Consider the following 17078-nt stretch of genomic DNA (forward strand, 5'->3'; position numbering starts at 1 on the left):
AACTAAAAGTTCAAGTGGGGAACTATTAAATGTTTTTAAGCAAAGGAATAAGATAATCAGATTTACTTTCTCAAAAGATCATTTTAGTAGCTATATGAAGGATACTTTGGGAAGAGTGATCAGAAAACCAGTTAGAAGGCTATCATAGTAGTCATGAGAGAGGATGGTCCTTATGGAATCCCTAGGATTTCCATGGCTGAAAAGACCTTGTTTTTGAGTGGGGTCAACAAGTGTGAAACTATTTATCAATTGAAAATCAAGAGGGAAATCAGAAAAAAAAATCAATACGTTCAGGCACTTAGAATAAAAACAGACTTTTAATATAGTAAATTCTTAGGTGTCCAGAAACCCCTTCTCTAACAGATGAATTAGTTTATTGGCGACTTCAGATTCTTTAACCCTGTAATTGCCTGACTTAAGTTCTAATGTGGTTTACCAAATGGTAGACAGAGGAAAATAAATTAAAAACACTAAATTTAATCAATTTGGCTCCCTGACTGTTGTTTAATATGGAGAGTCAAGGAGAAGGTGAAAACTCTCATTACACTGAAGTGTGCAGATTATCTACCGAGTGCATACACATATCCCCCATCTTCATCCATAAATCAGAGGTCACTGCAAGAGAAAACCTACGAGTAATTGGCTCTTTGTATTGACGCTCTAAAATACTCTCCCACTTTTCATATTAAAAGCTTTATTTGGCCCCTTCACCTGAATAACGTTTGCGGTGCTCATTTCTCCTTCACCGGATGGCCCTACAGTTTGATGAATATGCCTTACAGCTGTGGTTTGGGCATTCTCTCCATCTCACGTGAGTCTATCAGAATAAGAATTGCCAGATCAATTCAGCCAGCCACTCGCTAAGCAAAGGAGGACTCATCTCGGATCTGACTGCATTCACTTGAGGGCTAAAGTTATTCTCAGCTGCAACCCCAGAGAGACGAGAAGAATACATTAATTGCCCTGGTGCTGGTAAAAGGTGTTCTGTCCAGCTACCTAAAGCAAAGCCGTGTTGCCTTTTCACTGTAGAAGACTTCCCGGTAAGGGCGAATTCCCGGTCTTACGGCAAAACTCAGAAACGACTGCAGTTTTATTCTCGGTGCTCTCTCTCGTTTCGCAGCTACTTAACAATCAAACTGAGAAATACCTACTCACCTGTAGACAAAGCAAGAAATAAATTATGCTGAAGAGACAAAAAACCAGGGAGCAGACATGTGTTTTACTCTCGGTCTGGCCATGATGAACGAGGATGAAGAGGGGCTTGTTTTTTTCTTCAATGAGAAGAATGTTTGAGCTCGGTATTTTTACCATTTTTTATGCTCATTAACAAAATCTTATTTTCCTGTCGTTCATAAGTTATTTGATACTTTCATCCTTCTAAAACTAAAAACATTTTCTTCTCTTGGACTCTGACCGGCTGCAGGGTATGTGTCAAATGACCCAAACGCTGCACGCTCACCGGCATGGGATGGGTAATTCCGCAAAGCGGACGCCGCAGGACCTCCGGGACGTGAGTGAGCTGAAACTACCTATCCCGGCGTGCCCCGCTCGCGAGCTCAATGGAGATCTCTAGTCGTCCGGGTCACGGGGCTGCGCGCTCAGTGCGCGCCTCCGGATAGCGGCCTGGGTCCCGCCCGGGGCGGAGGGCCCTCCAGGGCCGGGAAAACTGCGATTCCCGGCATGCCCTGCCACGGGTGCGCCTGCGTACGGGAGCTACCGCGCCGGAGAGCGGGTAGGTTTAAAACGCTGTCTTAGTTCCGTAGAAACCAGCCCACCTGCTGCCGGACAGAGTCACAGGCGGACAGACGGACTGTGGGGTGAGGCTGCGGGACCCTGGGAGGTACGGAGTCCGCGGGGGCGGGTCGGCGTTTCAGATAAGGTCCCAGTCAGCTCTCCCTGCCGCCTTCTCCCCTAGCTGGCGGAGTTTACTCTTGCCCTCTGGACCTCAGGACCCTGAATTATGGCGCTTCTGCGCTGGATGCCGGTGAAAACCGTTTAGGAGCGAGGTTTGCATTGACTTGGCCCCAGCGGGGGAAGGATAGCCACCAGACAAGGCCGCGCATAAGCCCCAGTCCGACTTTTCTTTATTTATATGTTAGGTTGGCGTTATAAGTTCCTGGGAAAGCCGTTTCGTTTTCTGGTTTTGCCACCGGTTATCTTCCCTGGCCCACTCGTTAGAATGCAGGTGTCAGGAATTTACATTCGTTCATTGCTGTTTCCCCAGCTCCTACCAATTAGGCTGGAACAAAGTTAAATTTTTGTTGAACTATACCGCTGTTTGCCACCCACAAATGTCCCATGTACTGTCTGGGCTCTGAAGATAGAAAATGATTAAGAATCTGACCTTACTGAGGTGAAGCTCGGGTTAGTCTGGCTTGAATGCTCCACACTGATCTTGGAGCGCCCAGGACTAGGTCCTTGAATCTGTTCTGTTCTCTGTTATCCAGTCTCCGCGGCTTTAAAAGCCATGTATATATTGACAACTTCAGAATTTATATCCCTTATTTGGAGTCAGGGGAGAAAGGTCCACTGAGTACAAATGAAGTACAAGTTTCCCACATATTTTTAATAAGATGCAGATTCCCACCTAAAATTTTTTCGTGTAATTGTCGAAATGTCATAGTTTTGCTGTTATTTCCCCAAGGTACCCAAAATAGATATAAAATGCTTACATAACCTTACAGGGTATATGTGCGCATTCAGCCATAAAAACAAGATGGAAAACAACACAAATTAAATTGCTTCATTTTCTCAGAAAAGAGAAAGTAAGTCTATATATGTTTAGGTAAGAATTTGATTGGCATCATCACTCACACCCACCTGAACCTCATCTATACTGGAGCATCTCAGGCTTCTGGAGAGAAAAAATACTCTCAAACACAAAGGAATAAACTAGGCCCCCAGTCTCTGCGGGAGAGGAGGTTTATAGAAAATTCATCCTAAGGAGGGAGAAATCGAGGTGCCTGGGACACTGACTGACGGTGGGCAGAGGATAAAGCTTTTGAGTGAAATACATGGTGTTGTCTTTGAAATATCCTCTTAGTCAATCACTGAGGTTCAGGTCATCAAAGAAGTGGATTCAAAAACTAAACAAGACAATCTACCCTTTGAGGATTTATTACAAACAGGTCTCAGGGTTAGTTGAAAATTCTTCCCTACCCCCTCTCCACGTGAGGAGAAAAACAATGTCAAGGTAAGGAGAGCCCTCAGAAACAAAAATGGAAACAATGGTGACCCAGTAGCAAGAGGAGGACAGCCTTAATATCCACCAGGAAGTCCCTGAGTACCTGCGAGCCTGTTAAAGGAAGAGTAAAGTAAGAACTTGGGATCCAGTGAATCCGTTGAGTTGAGGTTTAGAGTCAGGAGAGATTCTCATTTTCGCTGCAGTTGCTCATACTCCTGCCTCTCCTCCCTTATCCGGCATGTCCAAGCAAGGGTAACAGAAACACCATGCCTCCACACACAATCCGCAGGCCACCTGGAGGCCAGTGGCCGTAACTCTATGACTTCCATGCTCAGTAGACTTACAACTCTATATGTTATTAAGAAGTTACAGGGCTTCCCTGGTGGCGCAGTGGTTGAGAGTCCGCCTGCCGATGCAGGGAACACGGGTTCGTGCCCCGGTCCGGGAAGATCCCAAGTGCTGCGGAGCGGCTGGGCTCGTGAGCCATGGCCGCTGGGCCTGCGCGTCTGGAGCCTGTGCGCCACAACCAGAGAGGCCACAACAGTGAGAGGCCTGCGTATCGCCAAAAAAAAAAAAAAAAAAAAAAAGTTACAGACTTTCAACTCTATCTGTAACTTATGGGGATAGAAGCCATAACTCTTCTTACAAGAAGAGAACTTAGCTCTAATTGCTAATATTCCAGCAAAGAGACTATAGCTTGAACATATCTGTGCTTTGCTGTTTTTGAAAAGGAGTAAATATCATTGAATGCAGCCTTGAACCTAAGCCCTGATGCTTGATAGCAACGATAATAAAAATACTAAGATATAAGCTTTTTTTTTTTTTTTTTTTTGCAGTACGCGGGCCTCTCACTGTTGTGGCCTCTCCGGTTGCGGAGCACAGGCTCCAGACGCGCAGGCTCAGCGGCCATGGCTCACGGGCCCAGCCGCTCCGCGGCATGTGGGATCCTCCCAGACCGGGGCACAAACCTGTGTCCCCTGCATTGGCAGGCGGACTCTCAACCACTGCGCCACCAGGGAAGCCCTAAGCTTTTATTTTTAAAAAAGTTAATTCACAATTACTTTCATAAATATATCATTATCAAATTAATACAGTGCTGTCTCTATGTTTAGGGAAAGTATTTCCAGAGAGCTCAGGTTACCTCACTGAAAGCATGGCATGAATAAGACAAATGTCATAAGTAATATACTAGTAAAAGCCAGGTGGCTTTGAAAAGGCAACACTTGCTTCTGTAGACACAGGCTCCATTCTTATATCTGGCAATAGCTACAACTATATGCTGTTGGTTCCAAAGTAACAGGCCAGGAACTCAGTGTTGCTTACCACAACCACTGGAAAATAATTTGGTCAGTAATATTTTCTTCATTTACTCATATGTCCAATAAACATTTCCTGAACGCCTACCATGAGCCAGAAACTGTTTTGACACAAGGGAATGCAGCAATGATCGAAAGAGACAAACTCCCTGCCCTCCTGGAGCTTATATTCCAGTTGAGGAAATAAGTAAAATATATAGTTTGTTCACTGGTGATAAGTACAATGGAGAAAAAGTAGGAAAGAGGATGGGAGGGAGGCTGTGGTGCAGGCTTCCATTTTAAACAGAGCAGTCAAAGGAAACCTCACTGAGATGATATTTAAGCAAAGACCTGTGAAGGAGGTACAGGAGGGACATCTGGATGGGACAGAAAGGTCCAGAAAGAGTGAACCGAGAGTGCAAAGACCTCAGAAGGCCTGATGGGTCCACAAACAGTAAGGAGGTCAGTTTGACTGGGAAGCACAAAGTGAAGGAGAGAATAGTGGGAGATAAGGTCAGAGAGTAATAACAGGACAGGTTACTTAGAGCCTTAAAGGCTATTGTAAAGGTCTGCCTTTACTTTCAGAGCTATTGGAAGGTTTAGAGTGCAGAAGTGTTGTGATCTACCTTAACTTTTAACTGGATCAGTCTGCCTAGATGGTAGCCAGGCAGAGATGGTAGAAAGACGACAGCAAAGTAGGAAGACCAGTTGTAAAGCTACTGCGATAACCCAGGGGAGATGCCGCTGGCTAGCACCAGAGTGCTAGCAACGGAACAGTAAGAAGTGGTCAGAGTCCAGACATATTTTAAAGATAGGTTTGGTTGATAGATTAGATGAGAAAGGATGCACTGGAAGCACGGTGTTGCCATTAACTGAGACAATGAAAGCCTACTAGGAAGAACAAGTTTCAGGGGGAAAGATCAAGAGTTGTTTTGGAAATGTTAAATTTAAAACAGGAAAGATGCCCAATACCTGACTGAACTTGCCCACCAAAAATGAACTTTTATATTTGTGTTAGTATTATGTATCTGACTTGTGACATAAATTATTTAGACAGTCCTTTATATTATAACCAGCTCCCTGGGCCTAACAAGTTGCCACAGAAATGCCCTCCCCTCCCACCTCCAGCACCGCTTGTCATTTTCTTTACCTCCTCCTTCTTCCCTTCTCTCTACCAACTATTATCTGGGACTACGATGTATTCCAGGACTGCTTTTGTTGCAAGCAACAGGAAAGCGTGACTAAACAAAAGTTTATATTTCTCACATAAGCAAAGTTTGGAGGTTACTAGTAAGTCAGGTTAATCTGAGCTTCTCTGGCCTTTTCCTTGTTTCTCAGATGCTGGTGATCCCAGACTCTTTGTTTACATTTAACAGTGAGGTACTGCATGGCTGACTTAAAGAGAGCGCTCAGAGCTCCGGGCATCATACAGGGGAAGGAAAGGACAGGTGCCATCATTTCTGTTCTTTTTATCAGGAAAAAAAAAAGTCTTCCCAGAAGCTTCTTGCAAACTTCTGCCTAAAGTCTCACTGGCCAGGATATGTCACATGGATGTGCCAGCTGTAAGGGAGGGTGAAGACATGAACTTTTCAACTTCTTTTGGCGGGAGGACAAAGGAGCCAACTGCCTGTCACAAAACCCATTAAACACCCTTTCCGTACTTTTTCTCCCAACCCCAGGCCTGGTTTATTTCTATGTTGGCAGTAGCCAGACAGCAGGTGACAGAAAATGGAGTGGAGGGTAAACCCATCTGGTGTTTCTTCACTGTTACCTCTCTATTTTCTTCCCACCCCACACTATTGGTGGTTCCCCCAACCCTAGCCCTGGTTTCATGGCAGTAGAACAGGCCCTAAGGTTTGTCTTTGAGGTTCTTCTTTCTTTTACCTGAGGGACACTGTCCTGGCCCATGTGGTAACCTGAGCAGGAAACTCCAAACCTGGCTTATTTCAGAAATGTAGGTGAACCTTACTTCATATCTTTGTGTATCCAGAGACTCTATTAATATCTGTGTCTACTTTTGTCATTCCCTTCAAGAATGAATTGAAAGCATGAAAAGCAGTTAATAGAAGAGAACTTCTTTACCCCCTGTCCTTAAGCTGATTGTTAACAGAAAATCTAAAGAATTCAAAAAGGTTATGTGTGTCAGAAGTGCATTCTGTTTTATAGAGGAGCACAAAGGAGAGAAATCTTGGTCAGGAGCATAAAATAAGAATAAAAAGAAAATTTGTACCCTTTGACCTACATCATTCCGTTTCCCCTATCTTCCAGCCCCTGGCAACCACCATTCTATTCTCTGTTTCTGTGAAATCAGATTTTTTTGTTTGTTTGGTTTTTAGTGTCCATATATAAGTGATACCACACACTATTTTTTCTCTGTCCAGCTTATTTCACTTAGCATAATGCCCTCCAGGTTCATCCTGCAAATGGCAGAATTTCCTCTCATGTGGCTGAATAACATTCCATATATATATATATATATATATATATCTATCTCACATCTTTATCTGTTCATCCACTGAAGGACGTTTAGGTTGTTTCCATCTCTTGGCTGTTGTGAATAATGGTGCAGTGAACATGGATATGTGGATATCTCAAGATACTGATTTTAGTTCCTTCAGATATATACCCAGGAGTGGGGTTGCTGGATCATATGGTAGTTCAAGTTTTAATTTTTTGAGGAACCTCCTTACTGTTTTCCATTATGGCTGTACCAGTTTACATTCCCACCAACAGTACATAAGGTTCCCTTTTCTCCGCATCCTTGCCAACGTTTGTTATCTCTTGTCTTTTTTAAACTAGCCATTCTAACAAGTGTGAGCTGCTATCTTGTGATTTTGATTTGCATTTCCCTGATGATTTGTGATGTTGAGCATCTTTTCGTGTACCTGTTGGCCACCTGTATATTTTCTTTAGAAAAATGTCTATTCAGGTCCTCTGCCCATTTTTTTTTTTTTTTTTTTTTTTTTTTTGTGGTACGCGGGCCTCTCACTGTTGTGGCCTCTCCCGTTGCGGAGCACAGGCTCTGGACGCGCAGGCTCAGCGGCCATGGCTCACGGGCCCAGCTGCTCCGCGGCATGTGGGATCTTCCCGGACTGGGGCACGAACCCATGTCCCCTGAATCAGCAGGCGGACTCTCAACCACTGCGCCACCAGGGAAGCCCTGCCCATTTTTTAATTAGATTATTTCTTCCTTTGCTACTGAGTTGTATGAGTTCTTTATATATTTTGGATATTAATCCTTTATCAGATATATGGTTTGCAAATATTTTCTCCCATTCTGTAGGTTGCCTTTTCAAATAAGACATTCTGAGGATCAAATGTATAACATGGTGACTATAGTTAATAATATGGTATTGTATACTTTAAAGTTGCTGAGAGTAGATCTTTAAGTATTCTTACCACAAAGAAAAATAGTTACTTATGTTAACTGTGTGAGGTTGTTAATTATGTGGATGTGTTAATTATTTTGATCTTGGTAACCATTCTGCAAGGTATATGTATATAAAATCATCATGTTACACTTTAAATGTATACAATTATATTTGTCAACTATTCCTCAGTAAAGTATTTGTTTGTTTGTTTGGGGTTTGTTTTGTTTTGTTTTAAGTAAAAAGAGAGAAACAGGCCATATTCTGGGACCTGTGGGGGGAAAATAGAAGATGGTTAAAGAGCTGTCCTCAGTGGCTCTAACAGTGTTACATTGTCAAGAAGCTCAGCCTTTACGCTGGTGCCCCCTTAAATCCTGCCACCAGTTTTAAGACTTCTTTAATTCCTTCCCTGGGTCCTGGGGGCCACCTTCAGTGATTTGAACCTGAGGGAGTCCCCACTTCCATTGCCTGGGATACCTCAGGGAGGTATCTAATCACACAGCAAGTGGGAGAGGAAGGTGTATTATGAATATCCCAGGTGGGGCCTTTGTGAACACATTCCCACAGATACACTATTGCTAGTGATGCTTAAGGTTTATGGTTTGATTAGTATAGAAATGTTTGTACAGGATAGCGTTGCAGGAAAATGTCCTTAAAGTTTCCACCAATGATCTTGTCATTGAACTTTGGGCACATGATTCGTTTAAATGTTGGGACTGCTTATAAGCTGATTCTGCTTCTGTCACTAATACCTGAAAGAGTAGTCTCACTACTCCCATTTACTCTCATGTGGTCTTGCGGGAGGAGTCTGGAAATTTGATGTCAGTAGGTGTAAAAGAGTCTTTGCTATGAAGTTATGTTTGCAAGTTATTTTTAAAAGTCACTGCTTCAAGGTAGTTGGTAAATCTATTTTATGACAACTGCTCGGGGATCCAAGTACTGTAGAGTGTTGTTTTGTTTTGTTTTCAGAAAGGTTGGATGGGAATGTGTTAAAATGAAAATGCCTGGCAATGAAAAGAGGTAATAACTCCTTCAGCCAAGTCATAGGTCCTAGTGTATGTCTAATAGTAGCAGACAGGATAGACTAGATTGTGCTGCAGTAACAAACTACCTAACCATCTGCGGCTTGTAACAACATTAGTTTCTTGCTCACTCACACTGTATGTCATGGATGGGCCATGGCTCTGCTCATGTAATCTTTACTCTGGGATCTTGGCACATGGAGCAGGCCCTATCTGGGATGTTGCTCATCGCATGGAGAAGGGAAAAGAGATGATGAATGACAAGTTGGCTCTTAAAGCTTCTACCCACATTTAATTGACCAAAGCAGGACACATGCCGTTTCCAAGCTCAACAGGACAGGGATGTATAATCCTCCACAGGAAGGGGCAGTGGCTATTTTGAACAATAATAGAACCAACTACACTAATATTGTGACTTTAATCTCAGGTGCATATGGAAACTACAATGTCCAGACCAGTCCTCTGTCCAGCCCGCATCAATGCTACAGCTTCTGAAACATTCACAGTACTTCAGCAAAGGATGAGAATAGTTGAGGAACAGACCAGTTCTCTGAGGAATGACCTAATAATGTTGGACTTTGGTGAAAAAAAGGTAACAAATTAAAAAATTGTGTCACAATATCTTTGTAGGTTGAAGAATTTTGCCTCACTGGTTACTCATAAGGAGTCACAGTGTGGGTGGTTTGGCAGGTGAAATAGGTACTTAGAAAAGAATTGAGAAATAACATTAGAATATTAATTAGAAAATATTTGCAAGATAAAGAGTTGTCCTGCTGTAATGGAGCTACTACCACTATTCTAAACAGATTTTTAAAGTGTGTTAATTAGGTGCACAAACTTCGATATCCTATTCTCCCTCAATACTTGATTAAAAACAAATGTAATTTTTTATATAATTAGAAAAAAAAATTTGGTCCTTTTTTAAAAATAAGAATAGACTTTGATATTAGTTAAGGTGAACATCTACAACTTGATTCATGCATTAATATGGTCTGTATTTTCTTTCTTCAGATTTATTGTAAATTAAAAGAGAGGTTATAAGTCTTACAAAAAATTCATAGTTTAGAATGAAGTACTCAAAAGAAGAACTGTGTTTTTCCTTTGTGCTCCTGGAGAAGTTATTGCCATTAAAAGTTAGATTGTCAAAGGCCTTGAGGAATCTGGGTGCTTAAGTGGCCAATGCTGAATTTACTGGTGTGATTTTCTTTAAAATTACGTATGTATTTCCTGAATGTCTCTTATGAAGACCTAAAATTATTATAGTTGGTATAGCACACATAGAATAAATAACTCTTCAGCAAAGATTAAATTTGTACCATTGTTGAGTATGTTAGAACAAAATGGGAATGTTTATTATCACCTTGTTTAAAACTTTTCTAAAAAGGATGTGAAATACTGCCTCCACGCTAACTTTAATTCTTAGTTTACCATTATAGAATTAGCATTTAACATGTTTTATATATCACTTGCTTTTACATACAAAATAAGTTTACAAAAAATTCCAATTAAAATAACCATTAAAAAATCAGTGGTCTTGGGCTTCCCTGGTGGCACAGTGGTTGAGAGTCCACCTGCCGATGCAGGGGACGTGGGTTCGTGCCCCAGTCCGGGAAGATCCCACATGCCGCGGAACGGCTGGGCCCGTGAGCCATGGCCGTTGAGCCTGCACGTCTGGAGCCTGTGCTCCGCAACGGGAGAGACCAAAACAGTGAGAGGCCCGCGTACCGCAAAAAAAAAAAAAAATCAGTGGTCTTTACCCATCCCACATTGGTCTCATCCTCTTTACCTAATAGTGCTCTCTATGTTTAAATTTGCAGAGGCTATCAGATACTGGTTAACTAAAGAATTTAGTTTTTATACTCAGTAGAAATGTTACATTGATTTGATGGTTGGGATTACCCTATAATATTGTTATATTGGGATCTTTGTCCAGAGGCCACTTGCAAACTCCAAAATGTTTAGAGGAACCTATGAGCCAGAACATCATTAGCCCTATCCAGAATGAAATAATTTGTTCAGGAAAAACAGATATTTTATGGAAGAACTGTGAGTTTCTGGTAAATCGAATGTGCCGTCTGGAAAGCCTCATCCAGTCCTTGAAGATGAACATCTTCGTCTGCAAACTGAAAAAGATTTGAACCCACAGAAAACAGGTATAGAGAGAAGAGAATCATCAGAAATTCGGTCCTATGTGGGTGCTTGATGAGTTCATGATTCTTTTCCTTTCCTGACCTTCTTTAATCTGCTTGATGACCCTCCTGTCCTGTCTGATAGATTTTCTGAAGGAAAAACTGAATACAGTACAGGAGGAGCATTCCAGGGATCTGAAGCTATTGCAACTGGAAGTGATGAATTTGCGCCAGCAACTAAGAGATGTAAAAGAGAAAGAAGACAAGGCACAAGATGAGGTGCAAAGGTTGACTGTGACTCTGCAGCTTGCCTCAGAGACAAAGGTTTGAGTCCAGAGTTCTGGAATACAAACTCACTGTTAAAGTGTTAGCTGGAGGAGGCAACAGACCCATAAAACTGACTTTTAAAAATAGGTGATGTTGGTGTGAGGATTCTTGACATCTGTAATTTATCTACATCGATAGCCTATAACATTGTGTGCTGTCAGTAATTGAGTATTTATAGATTCCTACCCTCTACATGTGACTGTGCGGATCCAGAGATATGAGGGAGTCTGTGCTCTTCAAGAGCTTATATGCTATCTGGGAGAACAAGGCATAGCAGGAGAAACTAAAGAGAGAAAATAAGGGTATAAGAAATATTAAAGGACTGTATAGGACAATAAGCAAATATTGCCAACTAAGTGTTCTATATTCAGGTGGGTTTGGGAAGGTGTGCATGTCCTGTGTAGAATAGATTAGGCTAGGCTTCAAGGAAGAGACGGGACTTGAGATGAACCTTTAGAAGGCAAAGCAGTGAGGTGAGGACATTTAAAAGACCACACACAGAGGCAGCAAAAAATAAGACTAGGGAAAAAAACTAATGATTTTGTTTTCCCTTCACAGGCCAGGCAGTGTAACAGATGTTATTTTGTTTAAAACATGTTTTGTTTAATCTCTGCAAAATCTCAAGATGTAGGATATTGTTGTCTCTCTTTTTTTTTTTTTTTTTTGCAGTACACGGGCCTCTCACTGTTGTGGCCTCTCCCGTTGCAGAGCACAGGCTCCGGACGCGCAGGCTCAGCGGCCATAGCTCACGGGCCCAGCCGCTCTGCGGCATGTGGGATCTTCCTGGACCGGGGCACAAACCCGTGTCCCCTGCATCGGCAGGCAGACTCTCAACCACTGCGCCACCAGGGAAGCCCTATTGTCTCTATTTTAATGATAAGTGTACTGTGGCTCAGAAGTCACCTCTCCGACATCACACTTGCCTGTTTTCTTCCTGTAACTCAGATTTGAACCTAGATCTTTCCCTTGGGTGCAGTTAGGAGGAAATGCATAAACTAGCTGGACAGGAGTGAGGATTTGTTTGTGTAAAATAAGTTGGAAATTGGCTAGGGATAACGTCATAGAGGATCTCAAAATCAAGAATAATCAAGTAGTTGGGCTTGATCCTATGGGGAGTGATTAAATTTTTGATAAGAAAGTGACATAATGAAACAAGAAAACTAATCTAGCAGTAGTGTAGAGTATCAATTATAGGAGAAGAGATTGGAGATAGGAAAACCAATTAGGAATCCATTGCCTTATTTGAGACATAGACTTTATTAGGTCTGAACTACGGTTGTGGCATTTTGAGAGGAAAGACATGTTAGAATGTGGTATTGGATAGGGGCTGAAGGTAGAGAATAAGGCAAAGACAGCTTTGAGTTTTTACATCTTAGATTGTAGTGCCATTAATAATAATATAAAAGAGAATGAATAGTGAAAGCTGTGTTTTTCATCCTCAACTCCTAAGCATAGGTAATATTTGAGGCTAGAAAAAATGGAGTACTTAAAAAAATAGGAATATACCCTGTAAGAAAAACGTCTAGCAATTACTAGGTTTTCCTCTGATTATTGAATTTTACATAGGAGGTACATGTGACTAATCAATTTTTAATTATCTGAAAGGGAAAATGATAGAAGTCATGAATCAAAGTAATAAAATAACTTTAAATATCTCATTGTAATAATTACTTTAGACTTATAATAAGAAGTGTTTATAACTGTATTCAGAATAGCATTTATAGGTTGCCCCCAAAAAGTCTAGATTTGAACTGTGATATACCATAGACAGTTTCTTCCTATCATTTCAGATTATTTAGAACCTTTTCTCCTTCTATTTTAGAAGAATGCAGCCATTATTGAAGAGGAACTGAAGACCACAAAATGTAAAATGAACCTTAAAATTCAGGAGGTAAGATAAAAAGGAAGCTGGAAGGTGAAGGGAACATTGGAATTGCAGAGGGGGAAGTCAAGGAAGTGGATAGAATGAAAAGAAACCATTGAAGAAGAAAATATGTGGCTGTTTATTAGGAAGATTTTAAAAATATGCCACATGAAGTTATACCTGTCCATATGTGACATTAAGACTTCCTTTCACCTCAATACTGCCACAAAACCAGAAATAAAAAATAAATGCTCTCTGAGCCGGGAGGGAAACAGTTACCATGAAACTCATGCAGTTGCCCATATACTAGAGTTAAGTGGACATACAAAGACCTTTTACACTAAAGTTGTGTTTAAAATAAAAAGCTTTTAATAAGTCTGCTCATCTAATTTTACCTTAAAACTTTCATTTCAGTCTAAATTTAAGTAGATAACAGATTGGAATTATGGAGTAGGTGGCTGCTAAAAGTTGTTGTACTAAAAATTTGCAGCTGAAAACAGTGGAAGAGTCAGAAGAATTACCAATTCAATACACCTTGACAGTGGCCTAAAAACCTCAATATTCCCTGACAGAATAATAGTTGACATTAGTCCAAATCAAAAGGATCAAGTTATATTTAAAATATCCTGTTATACAAAACAGAAATAGATATACTATTTTAAAAATTATGAATTTCAGTGTGTTTAGGGTGGTGAGTGTAGCTATCTGGGACATTCTCTCATGTAGAGTATTTTATTTGCCAATAGTTACTGATAAAAGCTTGATTGTTCATTGTTAGTTGGAGTATATTGTTTCATGCTTTAAAAAAATATTTTGGCTATTTTAATAGATTCTTTTTAGAGCAGTTTTAAGTTTTTATAAAAATTGCACAGAGGGCTTCCCTGGTGGCGCAGTGGTTGAGAGTCCGCCTGCCGACGCGGGGGACACGGGTTCGTGCCCTGGTTCGGGAGGATCCCGCATGCCGCGGAGCGGCTGGGCCCATGGGCCATGGCCGCTGAGCCTGCGCGTCCGGAGCCTGTGCTCCGCAGCGGGAGAGGCCACAACAGTGAGAGGCCCGCATACCGCAAAAAAAAAAAAAAAAAAAATTGCACAGAAACAGAGTTCCTATATATCCTTTCTCCCCACCCCCAGAGCTTCCTCCATTATTCACATTCTGTATTAGTCTGTGATGAACCAGTTTTGATACATGATTACTAAATTCACAGTTTAGATTAAGTTTTACTTTTTGGTCATCACAGTATACAGAATAGTTTCACTGCCCTAAAAATGCCCTGTGCTCTACATACACATCACCCCGCGCCTCCCTCCCCCACCCCTGTCTTTCCCCAAGCCCCTGGCAACCACTGATCTTTTCACTGTCTCTCTAGTTGGAATCATACAGCATGTAGCCTTTTTGGACTGGCTTCTTTCGCTTAGCATATGCATTTAATCCTCCATGTCTTTTCATGGTTTGATAGCTCATTTCTTTTTATCAATGAACAATAATCCATTGTCTGGATGTACTGCAGTTTATCCATTCACCTACTGAAGGACATCTTAGTTGCTTCCAAGTTTGGCAGTTATGAATAAAGCTGCTGTAAACATTCATATGCAGTTTTTTGTATGGACATAAGTTTTCAACTCCTTTGGATAAATACCTAGGAGTATGATTCATACTTATGATAAGCTTATGTTTAGCTTTCTAAGAAATTGCCAACCTATTGCAGTGGCTATGCCATGTTGTGTTCCCACCAGCAGTGAATGAGAGTTCCTGTTGTTCCACATCCTCACCAGCATTTTGTGTTGTCAGTGTTTCGAATTTTTGCCAATTTTATAGGCGTGTGTATAGTATCTTGTTTTCATTTGCAGTTTTCTACCGAGTTGATATTGAACATCTTTTCATATGCTTATTTGCCATCTGTCTATCTTCTTTGGTGAGGTATCTTAGATCATTTGCCCACTTTGCAGCTGGGTTTTTTTTCTTATTGTTGAGTTTTTAGAGTTCTTTTTATATTTTGGATAACAATCCTTTATCCAGTTTGTGTTTTACAAATATTTTCTCCCAATCTGTAGCTTATCTTTTCATTCTCTTAACAGTGTCTTTTGCAGAGCAGACGCTTTTAATTCTTCTTTTTTTTTTTTTTTGCGGTACGCGGGCCTCTCACTGCTGTGGCCTCTCCCGTTGCAGAGCACAGGCTCCGGACGCGCAGGCTCAGCAGCCATGGCTCATGGGCCCAGCCGCTCCGCGGCATGTGGAATCTTCCCGGACTGGGGCATGAACCCGTGTCCCCTGCCTTGGCAGGTGGACTTTCAACCACTGCGCCACCAGGGAAGCCCCAGACGCTTTTAATTTTAATGAAGTACAACTTATCCATTTTTTCATGGATTGTACTTTTGGTATTATATCTATTAATAAAATATCATTGCCAAACCCAAGGTCACCTAGATTTTTCTATGTTATGTTTCAGAAGTTTTATAGCTTTGCATTTTACATTTAGGTTTTGAATTATTTTTTGTGAAAGGTGTGAGGTCTGTATCTAGATTCTTTGGGTGAGTTTGTGTATGTGTATGTCTAGTTGTTCCAGCACCATTTGTTGAAAAGACTATCCTTTGGATTGCCACTTAACATTATTTTTTTATTGGGGAAGTCTTAATTCTTGGTGCTGTAGTAAAATATTGAATTTTTATTGAACTTGTCAAGGACCTGAAGAAGGACTGTGCTAGTCAAATAGGGACATTTTGAGGGTATGTGAAGCAGGAAGGATGTGTTAGTCTGCTGGGGCTGCCATAACAAAGTAGCACAGACTGGTGGCTTAAACAACAGAAATTTATGTCTCACCATTCTGGAGGTGAAAAGTTCAAGATCAAGATATCATCAGCAGGTTTGGTTTTTTCCTGAGTTCTTTCTCCTTGGTTTGCAGATGGCTGTCTTTTTTCTGTGTCCTCACATGGTCTTTTCTCTGTGTACACATCCCTGGTGTCTCTTTGTGTACAGATTTCTTCTTATAAGGACAACAGTCATGTTGGATTAGGGCCCACCCCAGTGGCCTCATAACTTAAACAACTCTTTAAAGGCCCTATCTCCAAACACAGTCATATTTTGAGATACTGGGGTTTAGGCCTTCAACATATGGATTTCAGAGGGATGCAATTCAGCCCATAATAAAGGACTATACAGAGATAAAGTAAATGCAGTATATATCTTTCTAAGAGATAAATATATATATATATATAAAATCTGGTTCTGATGAACATGAAATAGATTAACTGATAGCCCTTCATAATGCTTTAGGGATGAATATCTTAGTAGTATAATTATCAAATAAAGATTCCCTTTATAAGGCACTTAAATTATATCTTGAGCAAATTATACTATATAATTCGATGTAGAGTTTAGAAAAGTATATTATGCTACTCTAAATTATAAAGTGATTATAATCTGATACTAAAATAAAACCTGAAAAATATAGCCCAAAGCAAAAACTATAGCTCATTCTTAAATAAGATTCTAATATTAATATTTAACTGATTATTGGATAAGGAAGGAATTTCTAATCTTGAAAAGAAGGAACAAGATTATAAAAAGCTCGATAAGTTTGACCATATAAAAATTAAAATCTTATACATGTATAAAACAAAACTAATGAAACATAACAAAACTAGACAGTTAATAATCTTCCCTTTTAAAGAACTTAAATTGACTAAAAAAAAACAGAGGGCAAAGGATAAGAACAGTTCAGAAAATATATAAAGAACTAATAACCATATTAGAAAATGTTTAATCTCACTAGGAACCAAAGAAATGAAAAAAATATTAAGGGGTTGTTTTCATTTATTAGCAAAGATTTAAGAAAGTGATAATCTGTAGTGCTGATGATATTTATTCAAATACTACTGATAAGGTAAAATT

The 17078-nt window shown here is 40.6% G+C and overlaps 1 protein-coding gene across 1 annotated transcript in view; it reads left to right on the forward strand.

The window, feature by feature from the left end:
* Nucleotides 1–9302: 9302 nt before the first annotated feature.
* CCDC150 (coiled-coil domain containing 150) overlaps nucleotides 9303–17078 on the forward strand; it is a gene marked incomplete at both ends in the record, with an annotated part of 85455 nt that continues 77679 nt past the window's right edge. The window contains 5 exon segments of the mRNA XM_082841910.1: nucleotides 9303–9461; nucleotides 10804–10981; nucleotides 10984–11022; nucleotides 11144–11322; nucleotides 13148–13216. Coding sequence (XP_082698036.1) covers nucleotides 9303–9461; nucleotides 10804–10981; nucleotides 10984–11022; nucleotides 11144–11322; nucleotides 13148–13216 — 624 coding nt within the window.

Source organism: Leucopleurus acutus, assembly GCF_964270905.1.
Source record: "Leucopleurus acutus genome assembly, chromosome: 6".
NCBI lineage: Eukaryota > Metazoa > Chordata > Mammalia > Artiodactyla > Delphinidae > Leucopleurus > Leucopleurus acutus.